The sequence below is a fragment of the Jatropha curcas genome, chromosome 6 (genome assembly GCF_041381405.1).
Source record: "Jatropha curcas cultivar XTBG-Jc1 chromosome 6, XTBG_Jcur_1.0, whole genome shotgun sequence".
Taxonomy (NCBI): Eukaryota; Viridiplantae; Streptophyta; class Magnoliopsida; order Malpighiales; family Euphorbiaceae; genus Jatropha; species Jatropha curcas.
In genome coordinates this window covers 1,689,889-1,704,046 of record NC_143156.1, presented here as the reverse complement: position 1 = coordinate 1,704,046, position 14,158 = coordinate 1,689,889, and the positions used below count along the sequence as shown (strand labels likewise).

General features: G+C 33.0%; 2 protein-coding genes across 3 annotated transcripts; one reads left to right on the top strand and one right to left on the bottom strand.

The window, feature by feature from the left end:
- Positions 1–205: 205 nt before the first annotated feature.
- On the bottom strand, positions 206–4,763 carry LOC105628783 (zinc finger/BTB domain protein, putative (DUF1644)). 2 transcript variants are annotated; one of them, XM_012210266.4, is made up of 3 exons: positions 4,419–4,763; positions 3,768–3,847; positions 206–1,615 (listed from the first exon to the last, which is right to left on the bottom strand). In XM_012210266.4, the coding sequence occupies exon 3, from the start codon at positions 1,601–1,603 to the stop codon at positions 545–547; it is 1,059 nt and encodes a 352-aa protein (XP_012065656.1). In that variant the 5' UTR covers positions 1,604–1,615; positions 3,768–3,847; positions 4,419–4,763; the 3' UTR covers positions 206–544. The 2 variants fall into 2 exon arrangements, with proteins under 2 accessions (XP_012065656.1, XP_012065658.1); XM_012210268.3 differs by lacking the exons at positions 3,768–3,847; positions 4,419–4,763 and adding an exon at positions 2,658–2,763.
- A 4,561-nt stretch (positions 4,764–9,324) lies between these two features.
- Positions 9,325–11,595, top strand: LOC105628860 (transcription factor bHLH91). Its single transcript, XM_089722364.1, has 4 exons — positions 9,325–9,563; positions 9,662–10,529; positions 10,751–11,164; positions 11,259–11,595. Exons 2-4 carry the CDS (start codon positions 9,675–9,677, stop codon positions 11,358–11,360), a joined length of 1,371 nt encoding a protein of 456 aa, XP_089578490.1. The 5' UTR covers positions 9,325–9,563; positions 9,662–9,674; the 3' UTR covers positions 11,361–11,595.
- Positions 11,596–14,158: the final 2,563 nt, after the last annotated feature.

Here is a 14,158-nt window from a genome sequence, read left to right as displayed (position 1 = left end):
CAAAATTTTGTTTAAAACCCCAATAGTTTTTGTCAAGAAATTTATTTGTTGAAACTTCTCTAGTTTACCCTTAATCTTAAAATTATACTTCTGCTGCATACGTCCAAGCAATTTCTCAAAAAAAGTGAATCCCGGCAACTTTCCACACTGAAGAGGGTAGATTTCATAATTTCATCACAATCTGCAGATGACAACAGAAAGAATATGAAAAAAAAATGCAATTTAATCAGGATGATTAAATACATGTTTACATACATGTTTACAGGTTATTTTGAAACAGATGAATGTTCATTGCGAACCATACAGGAGGATAGAAGGCAATTGAGAGACTACATCTAATATGATTATATAACAGGCAATGAAAAGGTCAGCCATTTTTTGCATATCTCCCAGCCAATATATCGCAGAAACCATGCAATATTAATTAAATACATGAAATTTTCAAGTCAATTCCTTTGTGTTTCTTTTTCTTATCCCAGAAATTTGCCCTTCCTAAAACTATGTACCTACTGAAAGCTGCTTATCTTCAAGTACCCATTTCAAATCATCTCTGACCTCCACCTGCCTCTCTATGCCTGCGCCTCCTACCCGAACGTCCCAAAAGCACTCTGCCATGGCGTCGAAGGCGACTTACAAGTGACAATCCACCATCACCATTGTCGTTATCAGTGTCATTATCATCTGAGGAATTTGAACCACCAGTGAGGAAGGCATGCTGGACACCATCAGCACTCTCATCCATGGCTCGGTGGTTGAGCCTGTCAGACTGCCTCAGTCGTCTACTAAGACCCTCTCCCGATGGCCCAAATGCATGCAACAGAAGGAAGACATTCACCAAATTTCGATCAAAACCCACCTCAAAACCTCCATTCCTCTCTGCTGCATCTGCATCAAAATTCCCATTTTCTTCATCTGTATCAAAACCGTAATTATTTCCCTCTATGACGTAATCACCAAAAACCATTGCCCCAGGCATCGTTGACCTTATTGTACTAAGTACATCGTCATGTTCACGCTCCCTCTCAAGCCTTCTCCATTTCTGCTCAAGAATTGGATCAACTTCACGTGGCCTTGCAGAGGGATGAGCTGTCCGCATGTGCTTCCTTAGCTCCTTGTAAGTTCCAACAAATGAGCAGTCTTCCTGCATGCAGCTTCTCTTTTTGGCATTAAGATATTCTCGAGCAGGTTCCACCACAGTGCATCCTTTCACCTGGCCCCTGCAAAGGGGGCAAGCAAGTTCTGTGACTTCACACTTGTCAACAGGCAAACCAGAGTCTGATAGCAGAATTGGATTATCAGCAGTACCACTGGAGGGGGTCACTTTAGTGTAAGCCTTTTTGTACTGGTCAAGGCAATTGGAATATCGAAAGCTAGTTGCACACATATAGGGACGACAACCCTTGTCATGGGAGGAACAGAGCAGAAGAACAGCATTATGTGGGCACTCCATGCACACAGAACATGTTACATCTTCCCAGTCTTTCTTATCCAACACTTTGGAGGACTTCTTAAGGTACAAATCCTCCAAGACATCCTGATTACAAGATGGCTGTGGGTATGGTGTTGGCCTGCACCTATGTCGTCCCCTGCTACCCTTTGCCATATCAAGCTAAACCTAACAATCCATATACAAGAATTCATGAGTTACTTCAAAATTCCATCAGAATCCGATCCTCGCTCAGCTCCAGCTTCACAGGTCGGATATGTAGGCGGGAGAAAACATTGATGGATTATAAGAAACTGACTTGCAAGCATGACAAAAATTGACTAAAATAATTTTAAACAGAACAGCCTCCATTATCGAAACTTTTAGCATATAGACAAAGGACTCCTCTAAAAATCTAAAAGATTCAATTTGTTTCTTTTCCACCAGTAAAAGAATAATGCATTGATAGAAGAGAAGAAAGAAGTAATTACAAGGACAAGGCATCCAATAAGAAAGCAGAACTTAATGGGATAACAGCAGGCAAGAGGACAAGATTAGCAGATCAATTCATATTAAACATACCACACTTAAGATGGGCAATGCTTTTAAATGAGATTTAAGTGTCAAATTTCAGCTTATCCTTGCGTTATGAAGACATTCTAATAGCACCGCTCAAAATCAAAACAAATAAATTCTAGTCACAGAATAAAGAGAAGGAGAGGGAGAGGATGGGCTACAAAAAGTTCAATAATGTACAGCATTCAAATTATGAATTAGTAAATCAACCTAATTCAGCTGCTTGGTTTTCTGTTTTTGGATTTTATAAATAAGCCACTTAAATGCAACCAAAATTTGTTATTTGATTCTTATGTTTCACATATAATCATTCAATGTATGGTTTGATTCAATTATGAGCAAAATTATACATGGCCACCGATGGATTACATCAAAAGTATGCGTTTATTTTTATTTTTTTATTTTTTTTGGAATGTCTAATGTTCCTTGATATGCAAAAATATAAGACAAAAGGGAGTGAGCAGTATCCATATCCTACAAGAGAGTTTTATAACAACTGCATTTTGAGCATTAAGCTTAAAACATGTAAAAACCACAACTACAACAGAAAAACAACTTAACATCACAAGAAAATAATAAAAGGTCAGCTATGATTATTTTCTCGCAAATGAAAATCTCAATCAATACAATGCATTAAAAAAATTAGCATCCTCACAATGAAAATAGCCGACCAATAAGCAATGGCATTGACACAGACTAATGTCCAAGTTGACTGCATATAAAACAAAATCACTAAAGTGCTAAATAAATAGGACAGCATTTCCACACCTCATGATCATTAGAATCTTCTCTGCCTGTATGCATGTAGCAATGTAACATTTCAGTGAAATAAGTCCTACGACAATATAATAAACATAAGCAAATTAAATAGAACTGGTCTATGTTGACTTAATTAATCTCAATCCATTATATTATTCAATCATTATGGAAGAGCAGTCAATCCCACAAGAAATCCATTCTATCATTTCACCAGGAAGTGTTGTCATTAATGACCCATATGTAACTCGCAAGTCAGAAGGTGAGATATAAAAAATTGCCTAACAGATTTTCACCGGCATTCCAAGCCAAAAATTCGTGAAACCTAGACATTCAATTATCCATGCGATTCCACATCAATGTTCAAGTTAATAGATGACTTTTGTATCAATTATTTGCACATCCTTAGAAAAGATAACAAGAACATAAACCACAGCATTAGCAAAGACGGGGCAAACACTAAAATTTCTACACAGATTGCATTGTCATGCATCTATGATTAGTTGGTTGAAATTAGGCCACATCGAGACTACTATTGAGGCATAACATCATAAGAAGCACAAAAAAACAGGATAAGCTTAGATGCATCACATAGGCGGATACAAAAGAGTTCTGTTTTTCTCTCTCCAATTCAATAAAGAAAATAAGAAAAGGGAAATGAGTAGCTGGAAAAATCATATAATTAAGTGGCAAGATTAGCTTTCATGCTAGCTACAATCTTATGAATGCAGAACATGAAGATTCAAATACCAAATCCAATCAATATGGATGCATGATTTAACCAATATAACGCAAAAACAGGTTCAATTCAGCAAAATTAAACTGAATTGCACAAATTAACTTTCTCCACCGCTCAAAAGATGCAGAGTAAATACATTCAAACCTGAAAGAGGCAAAATTAATCAAAAAATCCAATTGCACTACTGCGCTCTCAAAATTTAAACAATTACAGGGTATTAATCAAAAATTGTAATCAAAATCTTAACTTTATATAGAGACGAGTTGATACCTGTGTTCCAATTCACAAAATTCGAGCAAATCTAGATCGAATAGAGAGAATAAGTTGAGGCGAGAAAATTGTATCTGATTCTGATATATAAAAATATTCACCACCAAAACAAGCAATAACAAAGTCAGAGATTCATATATATTAATTAATTAATCAATTACCCAAATACTAAAGAACGTGCTTAGCTAAAGAATCACGCTAAACTGACAAATAATTCATCAATAAAATAATGAAAAGAACATGAAAGCTAACCCTATGGTCACATGGCCCCCCTACAACCCTGACCTCTTTATCCGTCTGAGATCCAAAATTTATTATTATAACCGATATTTTGCCAAAAAATAAAGCATGCAACCAAATGTTTTAACTTTAAGCTACTCCAAAATCATTGCTTCAAAAAATTACACAAATATTTTCCTTTCCACACTGTTTGATTGATTAGAGACAAATATATATAAACCCAAAAGGAAGAAAAAAAAAGAAATATCATAAATGAAAACCCACCTCAAAAACCTAGAATCCCATCAATTTTTTTTTTTCAAAATGGAAAATCTCGTACTGTATCTCATATTTGCTACAAGTAGTAGCAACAAGACACACATACATATACATATACAATTAAACGAAGGGAAGCATTATATATATACATACCTAAGAACTGAAGAGAGATTTCGACACAAAAAATATAAGAGGAGAAAAATTCAAGGAGAAATATAGAAAGATAAGGAAATTAGGGTTTGGTAGTTTGATTTTTGACAAGAAATCGAATCGAAAGCTAAGGCGAAGAGATCGAGACAAAGGGACGGAGGGACTTATGGGCGGGAGTGAAATTCCTTCTCAATTTATTTTCTCTCTGTGAAGCTTAAAAATGGAAAAAAAGAAAAAACAGAGAGAAAGAAACTGCGAGCTTTTATCGGATTCGTCGAGTCATTTCTACGCGATGCATTGTACTATAACTACTGAGACTGTAAATGATTCGAAGACGCGCGAGGAAGGAGTAATCTGAACCACGCGCTGCTTGAACTTCGAGAGAGATGGAGGCGATTCTCGGTGTTCCACGCTTCGGGTTTGTTTGAGACACCACGCGCTGTTTTGTTACAAGACAGGTGGATTATTTGTTAGGCCACGCCATTGTTTAATGGTTTTAGCGAGTTTGAGAAGGTTGGAGATGATGATGGCTGCGGTCCTGCGGAACGTTTGAGGGTTGGTGGCGGCTAACGCGATCTGATGGAGCGTGTAAGAGACGTGAGCTTTACTGGGCTTAAGACGTCACGTGCTGTTGACGATTGCCTAATGTTGGGCTGTTTGTTTAGTTTTGGACCTTTTCGTCCATCTAACTTACATAAGGGCTTATGTGGATAAAGATAAGGTAAGGTCGACCTCATATGTAGCGTATAAACCTTGATTTTTTTCTGCTTCTTTATGTTGGATAACTTGGATCGTTAGAAAGCGTGGAATAATCTTGTGGCATCCGCACTAACCTTGTTTGATGCCTTTTCCTTCTTTTCTTTTTTCTTTTTTTTATAAATATGTTCTTTCTTTTTACATTTTGCCATATTAAAAAATAAAAATAAAGTTCATTCGAACGAAATTTTTAAAAATTTTTTTTTTTGGAGAGATAAAAATTTATTTTTCATATTTAATGGGACAAAAATGATTTTTTGAAAGAATTTTTTTTTTTCAATGTAGAGCAGTGATTTCCTCAAATATATATATTTTATTCATTAAATTTTTAGTTGATAGACACATGCAGTAGCCTAATATTCAAGCTTGCACATTTTAAAACGTAACGTAGCTTGACATTCATTTACATATTAGATTATAAGAAATCATAATACATAAACATTTAAAGAAAAAAAAATAACGATGAATGAACTAAAATAAATATATTAATATTATATTATAATAGGAGATAATCAGAAATAACATTTATTTAGTGGTCTTTATAACTTGGATCAAGTGAAGTCCAGCCCAAAAAAGAAAACAAAAGGAAAACTTAAACTATAATCTGTACTTGAGATCCGCAAGCTAGCCGTAAAGGCCCACATAAATGGGCAAGCTTAAATTTTTTTTTTTTTTTTCTAAAATAAATATATTATAAAAAACACTAATGAAAAATTTGACAATCAAATCGAGTTAGTTCAGTTGAATTTAATTTTCAGTTTGGACTTAATCTTTAGGGTAAATTAGTTTGATTTTTAGTATTATTAGGTTTTTCTAATTTGATGTTATAAAAATAAAATTGAAGTTTTCTACAAAACCAAACTAAATTTCTTTAAAATCAAAACAAAACCAAATCGAATTGGTTCTATTCGAGGTGGTTCAGTTCTAAGAGAAGAATCAAACCATCTTTTTTGAAAAGACTAAAAGGGGTATTTAGTAATTGACTGTCCTTGACCAAAATGGGCAGAGAAAAGTTGAAGGAAGGAGGCAGCAAAAAAGCTGTGTTGCCTCTTGAAACTGTCCAATTTGATGCCTACAAAACTGTAATTTGGAGATCATGATCCAGTTTTTCCGACAAAGATAAACGTATTCACGTACAATTTCTTGGACTATTAGGACACTAATTATTTATATTATCAAACGAACAAACTTGTACTTGTTCTCTCCTTTTCTCTCTCTTCTGCTACCTATATATATATATTTGCTAAAACGCAATTCTCAATTTTTGATTTCTTGCATTACTATCCAATTCAACCTCAAACGTTTATTCTTCTCATTACGCAAATGGAAATTCAATTAAGTATACTTTGTCTTTCCAATTCACTTTTTTTTTATTAATTTCATTATTTTTAATATTCTGATAGGCCAATTGGATAGTTTTGAAATCATGTTATAAAGAAATTATAATTTTATTTCTTGTAAATTTCTTATTTTATTTTATTCCATTCACTTGCAATGTTACCAAATAAATGGGAAAAAGAAATGGCATAACAAAATATAAAAAGGGGTTAAAAACTTAAAGTAAACTAAAAAAAAAAAAAAGCATAATTTTCTAATTATGTATACCTTTCTTTTTAATTTTACGTATGTGTTGGATGCTTAAGCAAATGTGATATTTAAATAAAGTCGGTACAACCTTTTAATAGTAGCAATTTTAATTTTTCACTCATCCAACCGTCTGTTGATAATAATTATATATTAGTAACAATAATAATTAGTATACAATTGAATCAATGGAAGTGAACTGCATCTCTAGAAAAAATTTTACCTGTAAATATAGAATTTAAAATCACCAACTCTCACAATTGGAAGGAAGGAGATGCTTTATTTATTACTTAATTTATAATATAGATAATTGGAGTTGTAAAAAATAAAACACTGACTCCATCTAAATTACTTCACAAGCAAATTATTATCTTATTATAGCCGATGGAAGAATAAGAAATAGAAAGTAAAAAGACAATCAAGTGTGGTTTAGTTAGTTTTCTCAGTAGAGTGAAAAGTTAGAGATCTTGGGTTTGAATCTTCTCAGACATAAGAGCTTTTATCAATTTAGTAAGTGCATTGAAAAATTTAGAGTTCTCAATAAGAACTCGTTTCTAAAATTAGAGATTCAAAAATATGATAAATGGATTTATACACTTATATAATTTTAAATAACTGAAAATATTTTTTATTATAGATATTTAATAAAAGAAGTTTTTTTATTCATTATATTGATTTATCAAATTGGTAAAAATACTTATGGTCGGATGATATAAATTTGAGACCTCCTTTGAAAAGACTAACCACGTCTCATTCGATCAGCTCTAATTAAAGGATTATCATTGTTGTGTAGCGCATTGTGTTAAAAAAAAAAAACCATTGCTGTATACATTTTGCCACTGGCCTGCAGCTGCTGGTGTTTCAGAGGTAGTTTAGGTTGTCAGTTTGCATGGAGAAAGAGAACTACCCAATACTCATGCATTTAATCTGCAGTTAACCCCAACCTAAATCATTACCTTTGCACATTAATTACAAAACATTTACTTTTACTATTGTTGTGCTTTCTAACCTTTTTTTTCTACAGTTTTCCCTTCATGTAAATTATTAAAAAAAAAAAAAAAACCAAACATGCTGATATTTTTCAAAAATATATTTTCTTATTGCAAATTTTATTTTTCATTTGTTGAAAGTCCAATGAGCCGTAAGAACATTATGTATTACATAATAAAAAAATATTTTTTTCTACTCACCAAAATAGTGAAAACTCTTGTGGTGAAAAGTTTTCAAACCTACGGCTCCATAATGTACCAAAGGTTGAAAAGTAAAAAATGGTTTGTTTACAAGCATTGCTTTTAGCATGTTCATGTAGTTCTAGTTATACCAAGTTCATTACCACAAGAAGAAAAGAGCAACAAATCTTTATTATCAAACAGTCCAATTATCCAGTTGGGCTACTAATTTACCCTATTTAGCAGTGCAAAAGTGTTGATTTCCTTTCTCTAAGCAAAATGTCCAGCTTTATTCCAAATTTGTACTTCTTAAAAAGTAAAAATAGTCCAACTTGTTCCTGATTTGTACTTGAAGATTTATGTTGGCATCTTTCACAGTTCACAAGTAGTCCTTAGCCAAGACTATGTAACAGCATGGTACAAGATATAATGAATTATGATTCTTGCTTTATTTAAAAAATAATAACAAATTTTGGCAATTCCATGTATTTTCTTTTTCAGATTTCCTATAATTAAAAAAAAAAAAAGGAAATTCTCATCTAATTGCTGAAATTTTGCATGAATATTTTCTTTCAAATCATTTTCTTTTTCTTTTAGTATTAAGAAAATATTTGGCAAAATTAGATATTTTGGTAGTTATTAGTCGTTTTAATAGAGTTTAGCTATTCGAGTAAATTTTTCTTAATACGCTAAAAGCTAAACGTTATATGAGTTTACCTTTTACAGAATGCTATTTTAACTTCTAGTCTCATCTAAATGCTTGAATTTTGCATGAATATTTTCTTTCAAATCATTTTCTTTTTCTTTTAGTATTAAGGAAATGTTTGGCAAAATTAAGTATTTTGCTAGATATTAGTTGTTTTAATAAAATTTAGCCGTTTGAGTAAGCTTTTCATAACATGCTAAAATTTAAATCTTATATGAGTTAACCTTTTACGAAATACTAATTCAAATATATGTTACGAAATGCTATAAACAGTTAAAAGTTACTTAAAAAGTTATTGCCGAATACAATTTAACTATAGATATCATTAACTCGGCTAGGATTAAATCTTGCTCGCGGATATCTATTTTCTATTTTTATACTGAGGTTGAAGAAAAGAAAGATAAAACTTCCAACCCCATGATCTTTTCAGGTAGGAATAAAGAACTGTGGCATTGCACTGACAAATGGAAACAATTGCTTAGAAATATTGGGAAAGGAAACAAATTTGTAATAAATGGAAGGAAGAAAGAAATAAAAAATAAAAAAGGCAAAACTGAAATTCATCTGGAAATTTAAATAAAAAAAAATATTAGAGATTGTGAGTGGGGCCCAATAACAAGAATCTGAGTAACAACCTCCCTTTCTGTGAACAAAAGGAAATCATCACATAAGGCATGCAGTATTTGCAGTTCCATCTTTCAATTCCTTCTCCTCCTCCTACCACCTTCCTTTCTCTCTTATTTCATTTTCATATATAATTTATGCTAAAATTTCCATTTCGTCTCTCTCTATCTCTAACAAACCTTCTCTTTTCATAACTGCAACTGAAAGAAATATATATTGGTTCCATATTCACACTTTTTTCTTTCAATTCTCTGTAAAACTAGCTAATTTCGCATCTGGGTTTTTGTTGTTGAAGCTTTTGATCTTACTGTAAGATTTTTATTGAAATCTTGTTTTATTTTTTGCGTTTTAAATTTCCTTTTCTTATTCTTTTTGGGCTTTGTTGATGGCTTTTGTATCTTATGTAGCTAGATCGGAAAAATGTATGAAGAGACGGATTGTTTTGATCCAAACTCCATAGTGGAAGGACCTGATGGTGAGCTTTGTCAAGTCTTGCAACCACCACCACCACCACCGCCACTTATGGCGGGTAGTAGTACTACAAACAGCCATAATAGCCTTGAAGAAAATCTTAAGCTATCTGCGGATGAAATTTGTCACCATAGCTTGAATAATCCACATCTAGAAGAGGATGCTTCTGCTGCTACTGCTGCTGTTATGGAAATCCAACTTCAAAACCAACAAATGGGTTTGAATACCCATTTAATTCATGAACCATCGAATCATTTGGCTTTTACATCATCATCTTCTCTACCAGATTCATCATATACTCCACCACCAGACCTGCTTAACCTTTTTCACTTACCCAGATCGTCCTTGCTTCCAAATTCTTCAATTTCTTTCACAAACCCTAACCATACAACTCCATTAGGCTTTGTTGGAGATCTTCCAATGACAGACACAGCTTCTGCTTCTTCTATTCTCTATGACCCACTTTTTCACCTTAATCTTCCTCCACAACCTCCTTTATTTAGGGATTTGTTTCAATCTTTGCCTCAACACGGCTATTCCTTGCCTGGGTCAAGAGGCAGTTCTTTGTTTGGTGGTGTAGGGGATGATCATGTAGAGGGAAGTGGAGGAGTGAATCTTTATCAAGAAGGAGATGGAGAGCAGCAGTTTGATAATGGGGTTTTGGATTTTACATGGGATATGGCTTGTATGGGTAAAGGTAGACAAGGTGGAAATATCAAACACTTTGCTACTGAGCGTCAAAGGAGACAAAACCTCAAAGATAAATATGATGACTTGAAAAATTTGGTCCCTAACTCTTCTAAGGTATTTAATTAGTTTCTCTTTCAATATCCCATAGATATATAGTTAAGCTCCTCCTTTAATTTCTAGTTGAACAAAATTAATTTAAGAAGATAAAAGAGAGCAAAATCTTTAGTTCTAATTGGTTTCATTTGAAAGGTGTTTGTTAAAATTACACAGACATATATTTTTCTTGATGTTACATTAGCTAATTCAGTTGTTATTTATGTTGTTTGATGAGAAAGAGTGATAGAGCCTCTGTGGTTGGAGATGCAATTAGTTACATCAAAGAACTTCTTAGAACTGTAAATGAACTGAAAATTCTGGTGGAGAAAAAGAGATTGGCCAGAGAGAGGAGAAAGAGACAAAAGATTGAAGAAGATTCCATTGGCAATGGTCCTGAGAGCAAGATTATTGACGATCCAGATCAGTCTTTCAATAATGGGGCATTAAGGAGCTCTTGGCTTCAAAGAAAATCCAAAGACACAGAGGTAGATGTTAGAATAATAGATGATGAAGTTACTATTAAACTTGTTCAAAGAAAGAAGATCAATTGCTTGCTGTTTGTATCCAAAGTTCTTGATGAACTTCAACTGGATCTTCATCATGTTGCTGGTGGACATGTTGGTGATTACTACAGCTTCTTGTTTAACTCCAAGGTTAGCGTTCATAATTTGGTTTTAACGCATTTTTTGATGTTCAATTAGGTTTTAATTTAACTAGGTTTTAACCCATTAAACTTGTAATGTTCAGATATATGAAGGATCTTCAGTTTATGCTAGTGCAATAGCAAACAAGCTGATTGAGGTGGTGGACAGGCAGTATGCATCAACTCCATCTACAAGCTGCTATTAGCAGGCCAAGAAGTTGGGTAGGTGAAAAATGAGGTATAGGTTATGAAGTGGCTAATAAGAGTAGATGTAATGTTTGAGAATTTGAGACAAATCAGTAAAGTTATAAAAGATAATGTACTTTTTCTTAGCGAAACTAATTGCTTTCTAATACGTTTTAGCCAAATGGGTGTTGATTATGTGGATTGAAATATTTTTTTGGAGTTAAATCAACTTAATCTACAGTTACCAAGTTAAAATTCTTTGATGGTTACCTATATCCGAAAGCTTATTGGATTATAACTATGTCCGACTCGAGTACTCCAAGGCCTATATAGGATACGACATTCATAATAATGTTAAAATTCTAATAAATTCATAATAATTTTTTTAATATATATATACTACATAAAGCTTAGAGACATTCATCATGAAGTGAAAATTCAAATATTTTTAAAATGATTTTTTTGCAAAATAATATATTTTTGAACTGCTAATGAGAAAAATATTATAATAAGACAAATCAAGCCATCAAAAATTACTTTTAAGATAAATCAATCTGATATGTCATGGTTTATTTTTCTCATTATTCTAACTACATAACAAGCTTTTTCGGCTCGGCCCATTTTAGAACCGAGTTTGCATGGGCTAGGCCCGGCCCGGCCGAACAATCCATTTTGACAGAGCTAACATTGAATATTCTAAAACTAGAAAGGCAAGATTGAAAATCTTCTGAAAATATAGGATTATAATGAGATTACGAGTGGGGCCCAATAACAGGAATTAAGTACACAAATATCCCTTAGGAAAGGAAATCATCACATAAAGCTTGCATTTTCTGCAGTTCCTCTCTTCCTCCTACCACCTTCTTTTCCTACGTATTTCATTTTCTAATTTATGCAAAAATTTCCATCTTTCTCTTTCTTTCTTTATAACAAACACACACTCTCTCTCTCATAACTGCAACTAAAAGATTTTAATTCCATATTCACACTCTTTCCTTCAATTCTCTGTAAAACTCCATCTGGGTTCTCTTCTTGAAGCGTTTTAATTCTTACTGTAAGCTTTTTCTCCACGGTCTTTTTTTATTTTTTTGTGTTTTTAATTTCCTTTTTCTTGTTCTTTTTTGGTTTTTTTGATGGACTTTGCTTTTTATGTAGCTAAATCAAAAAAAATATATCAAGAGACAAGTTGTTTTGATCCAAACTCCATGGCAGAAGGACCAGAAGATGGCTTTCTCAAGTTCTGCAACTACCAACGCCACTTATGGCAGGTGGTACTGTAAACAGCCATAATAGCGTTGAAGAAAATCTTAAGCTTTCCACAGATGGAATCTCTTATCACCATAGCATGAATAATCCAAATCAAGAAGAGGATGTTTCTGCTGTTGCTACTGCTGTCATGAAAATCCCACTTCAAATTCAACAAAAGGATTTGACTACCCATTTAACTCAAGAATCATTAAATCAAGTTTTGGCTGTTAGATCAGATAAATCATCACCAGACCTTTTTCAGTTAATGAACCATGTGTAGCTTGCAGGACAGAAGGTGAGATATACAAAATTGCACAACAGGTTCAATTCAGCAAAATTAAACTGAATAGCACAAATTAACTCTCTCCACCACTCAAAAGATGCATAGTAAATTACATGCAAACCTGAGCTAAAGAACATGAAAGCTAACCCTATGGTCACATGGCCCCCCTGCAGCCCTCACCTCTTTATCCGTCTGAGATCCAAAATTTATTATTATAACCGATTTTTTGCCAAATAAAGCATGCAAGCAACTGTTTTAACTTTAAGCTACTCCAAAATCATTGCTTCAAAAAATTACATGAATAGTTTCCTTTCCACGCTGTTTAATTTCATTGATTAGAGACAAACAGCCTATTAAGGACACAGGACCAGACCTCTCATAGACATGAAAAAAAATAACAAAACAAAGTTTATTGATTTTATAAAAAAACGCTATTGAAACATTTGACAATGAGCAAATATATAGACTTTAAGATAGCCGACTGAATAAACTAAACTTCTTTAAAATCAAAACAAAACCAAATCGAATTGGTTCTATTGGATGTGGTTCAGTTCCTAAGAGTAATAGGCATGAAGAATCAAACCATCTTTTTTGAAAAGACTAAAAGGGGTATTTAGTAATTGATTGTCCTTGACCAAAATGGGCAGAGAAAAGCTGAAGGAAGGAAGCAGCAAAAAGCTGGGTTGCCTCTTGAAACTGTCCAATTTGATGCCTGCAAAACTCTAATTTGGAGATCATGATCCAGTTTTTCCGACAAAGATAAACGTATTCACGTACAATTAATTATTTATATTATCAAACGAACTAACCTGTACTCGTTCTCTCTCTTCTGCGACGTGTGTATATATATATATATATATTTGCTAAAACGCAATTCTCAATTTTTGATTTCTTGCATTACCATCCAATTCAACCTCAAATTTGTATTCTTCTTATTACGCAAATGGAAATTAAATTAAGTATACTTTGTCTTTCCAATTAACCTGCAGTTAATCCCAACCTAAATCATTACCTTTGCCACATTAATTACAAAACATTTACTTTTTCTATTGTTGTGTTTTGTACCCTTTTGTTTTTTTCTCTACAGTTTTCCCTTCTTGTAAATTTTTTTTTTAGGAAAACAAACATTGCACCTATTCTTCAAAAATATATTTTTAGAAGACCAACCTTCCCTTTACTCACTAATTCTCTATTCGGCAAAATTAACTATTATTAGCTGTTAGTTGTTTTAGTAGCATTTAGCAGTAAGCTATTTGAGTAACTTTTCATAAATTGCTAAAAGTTAAA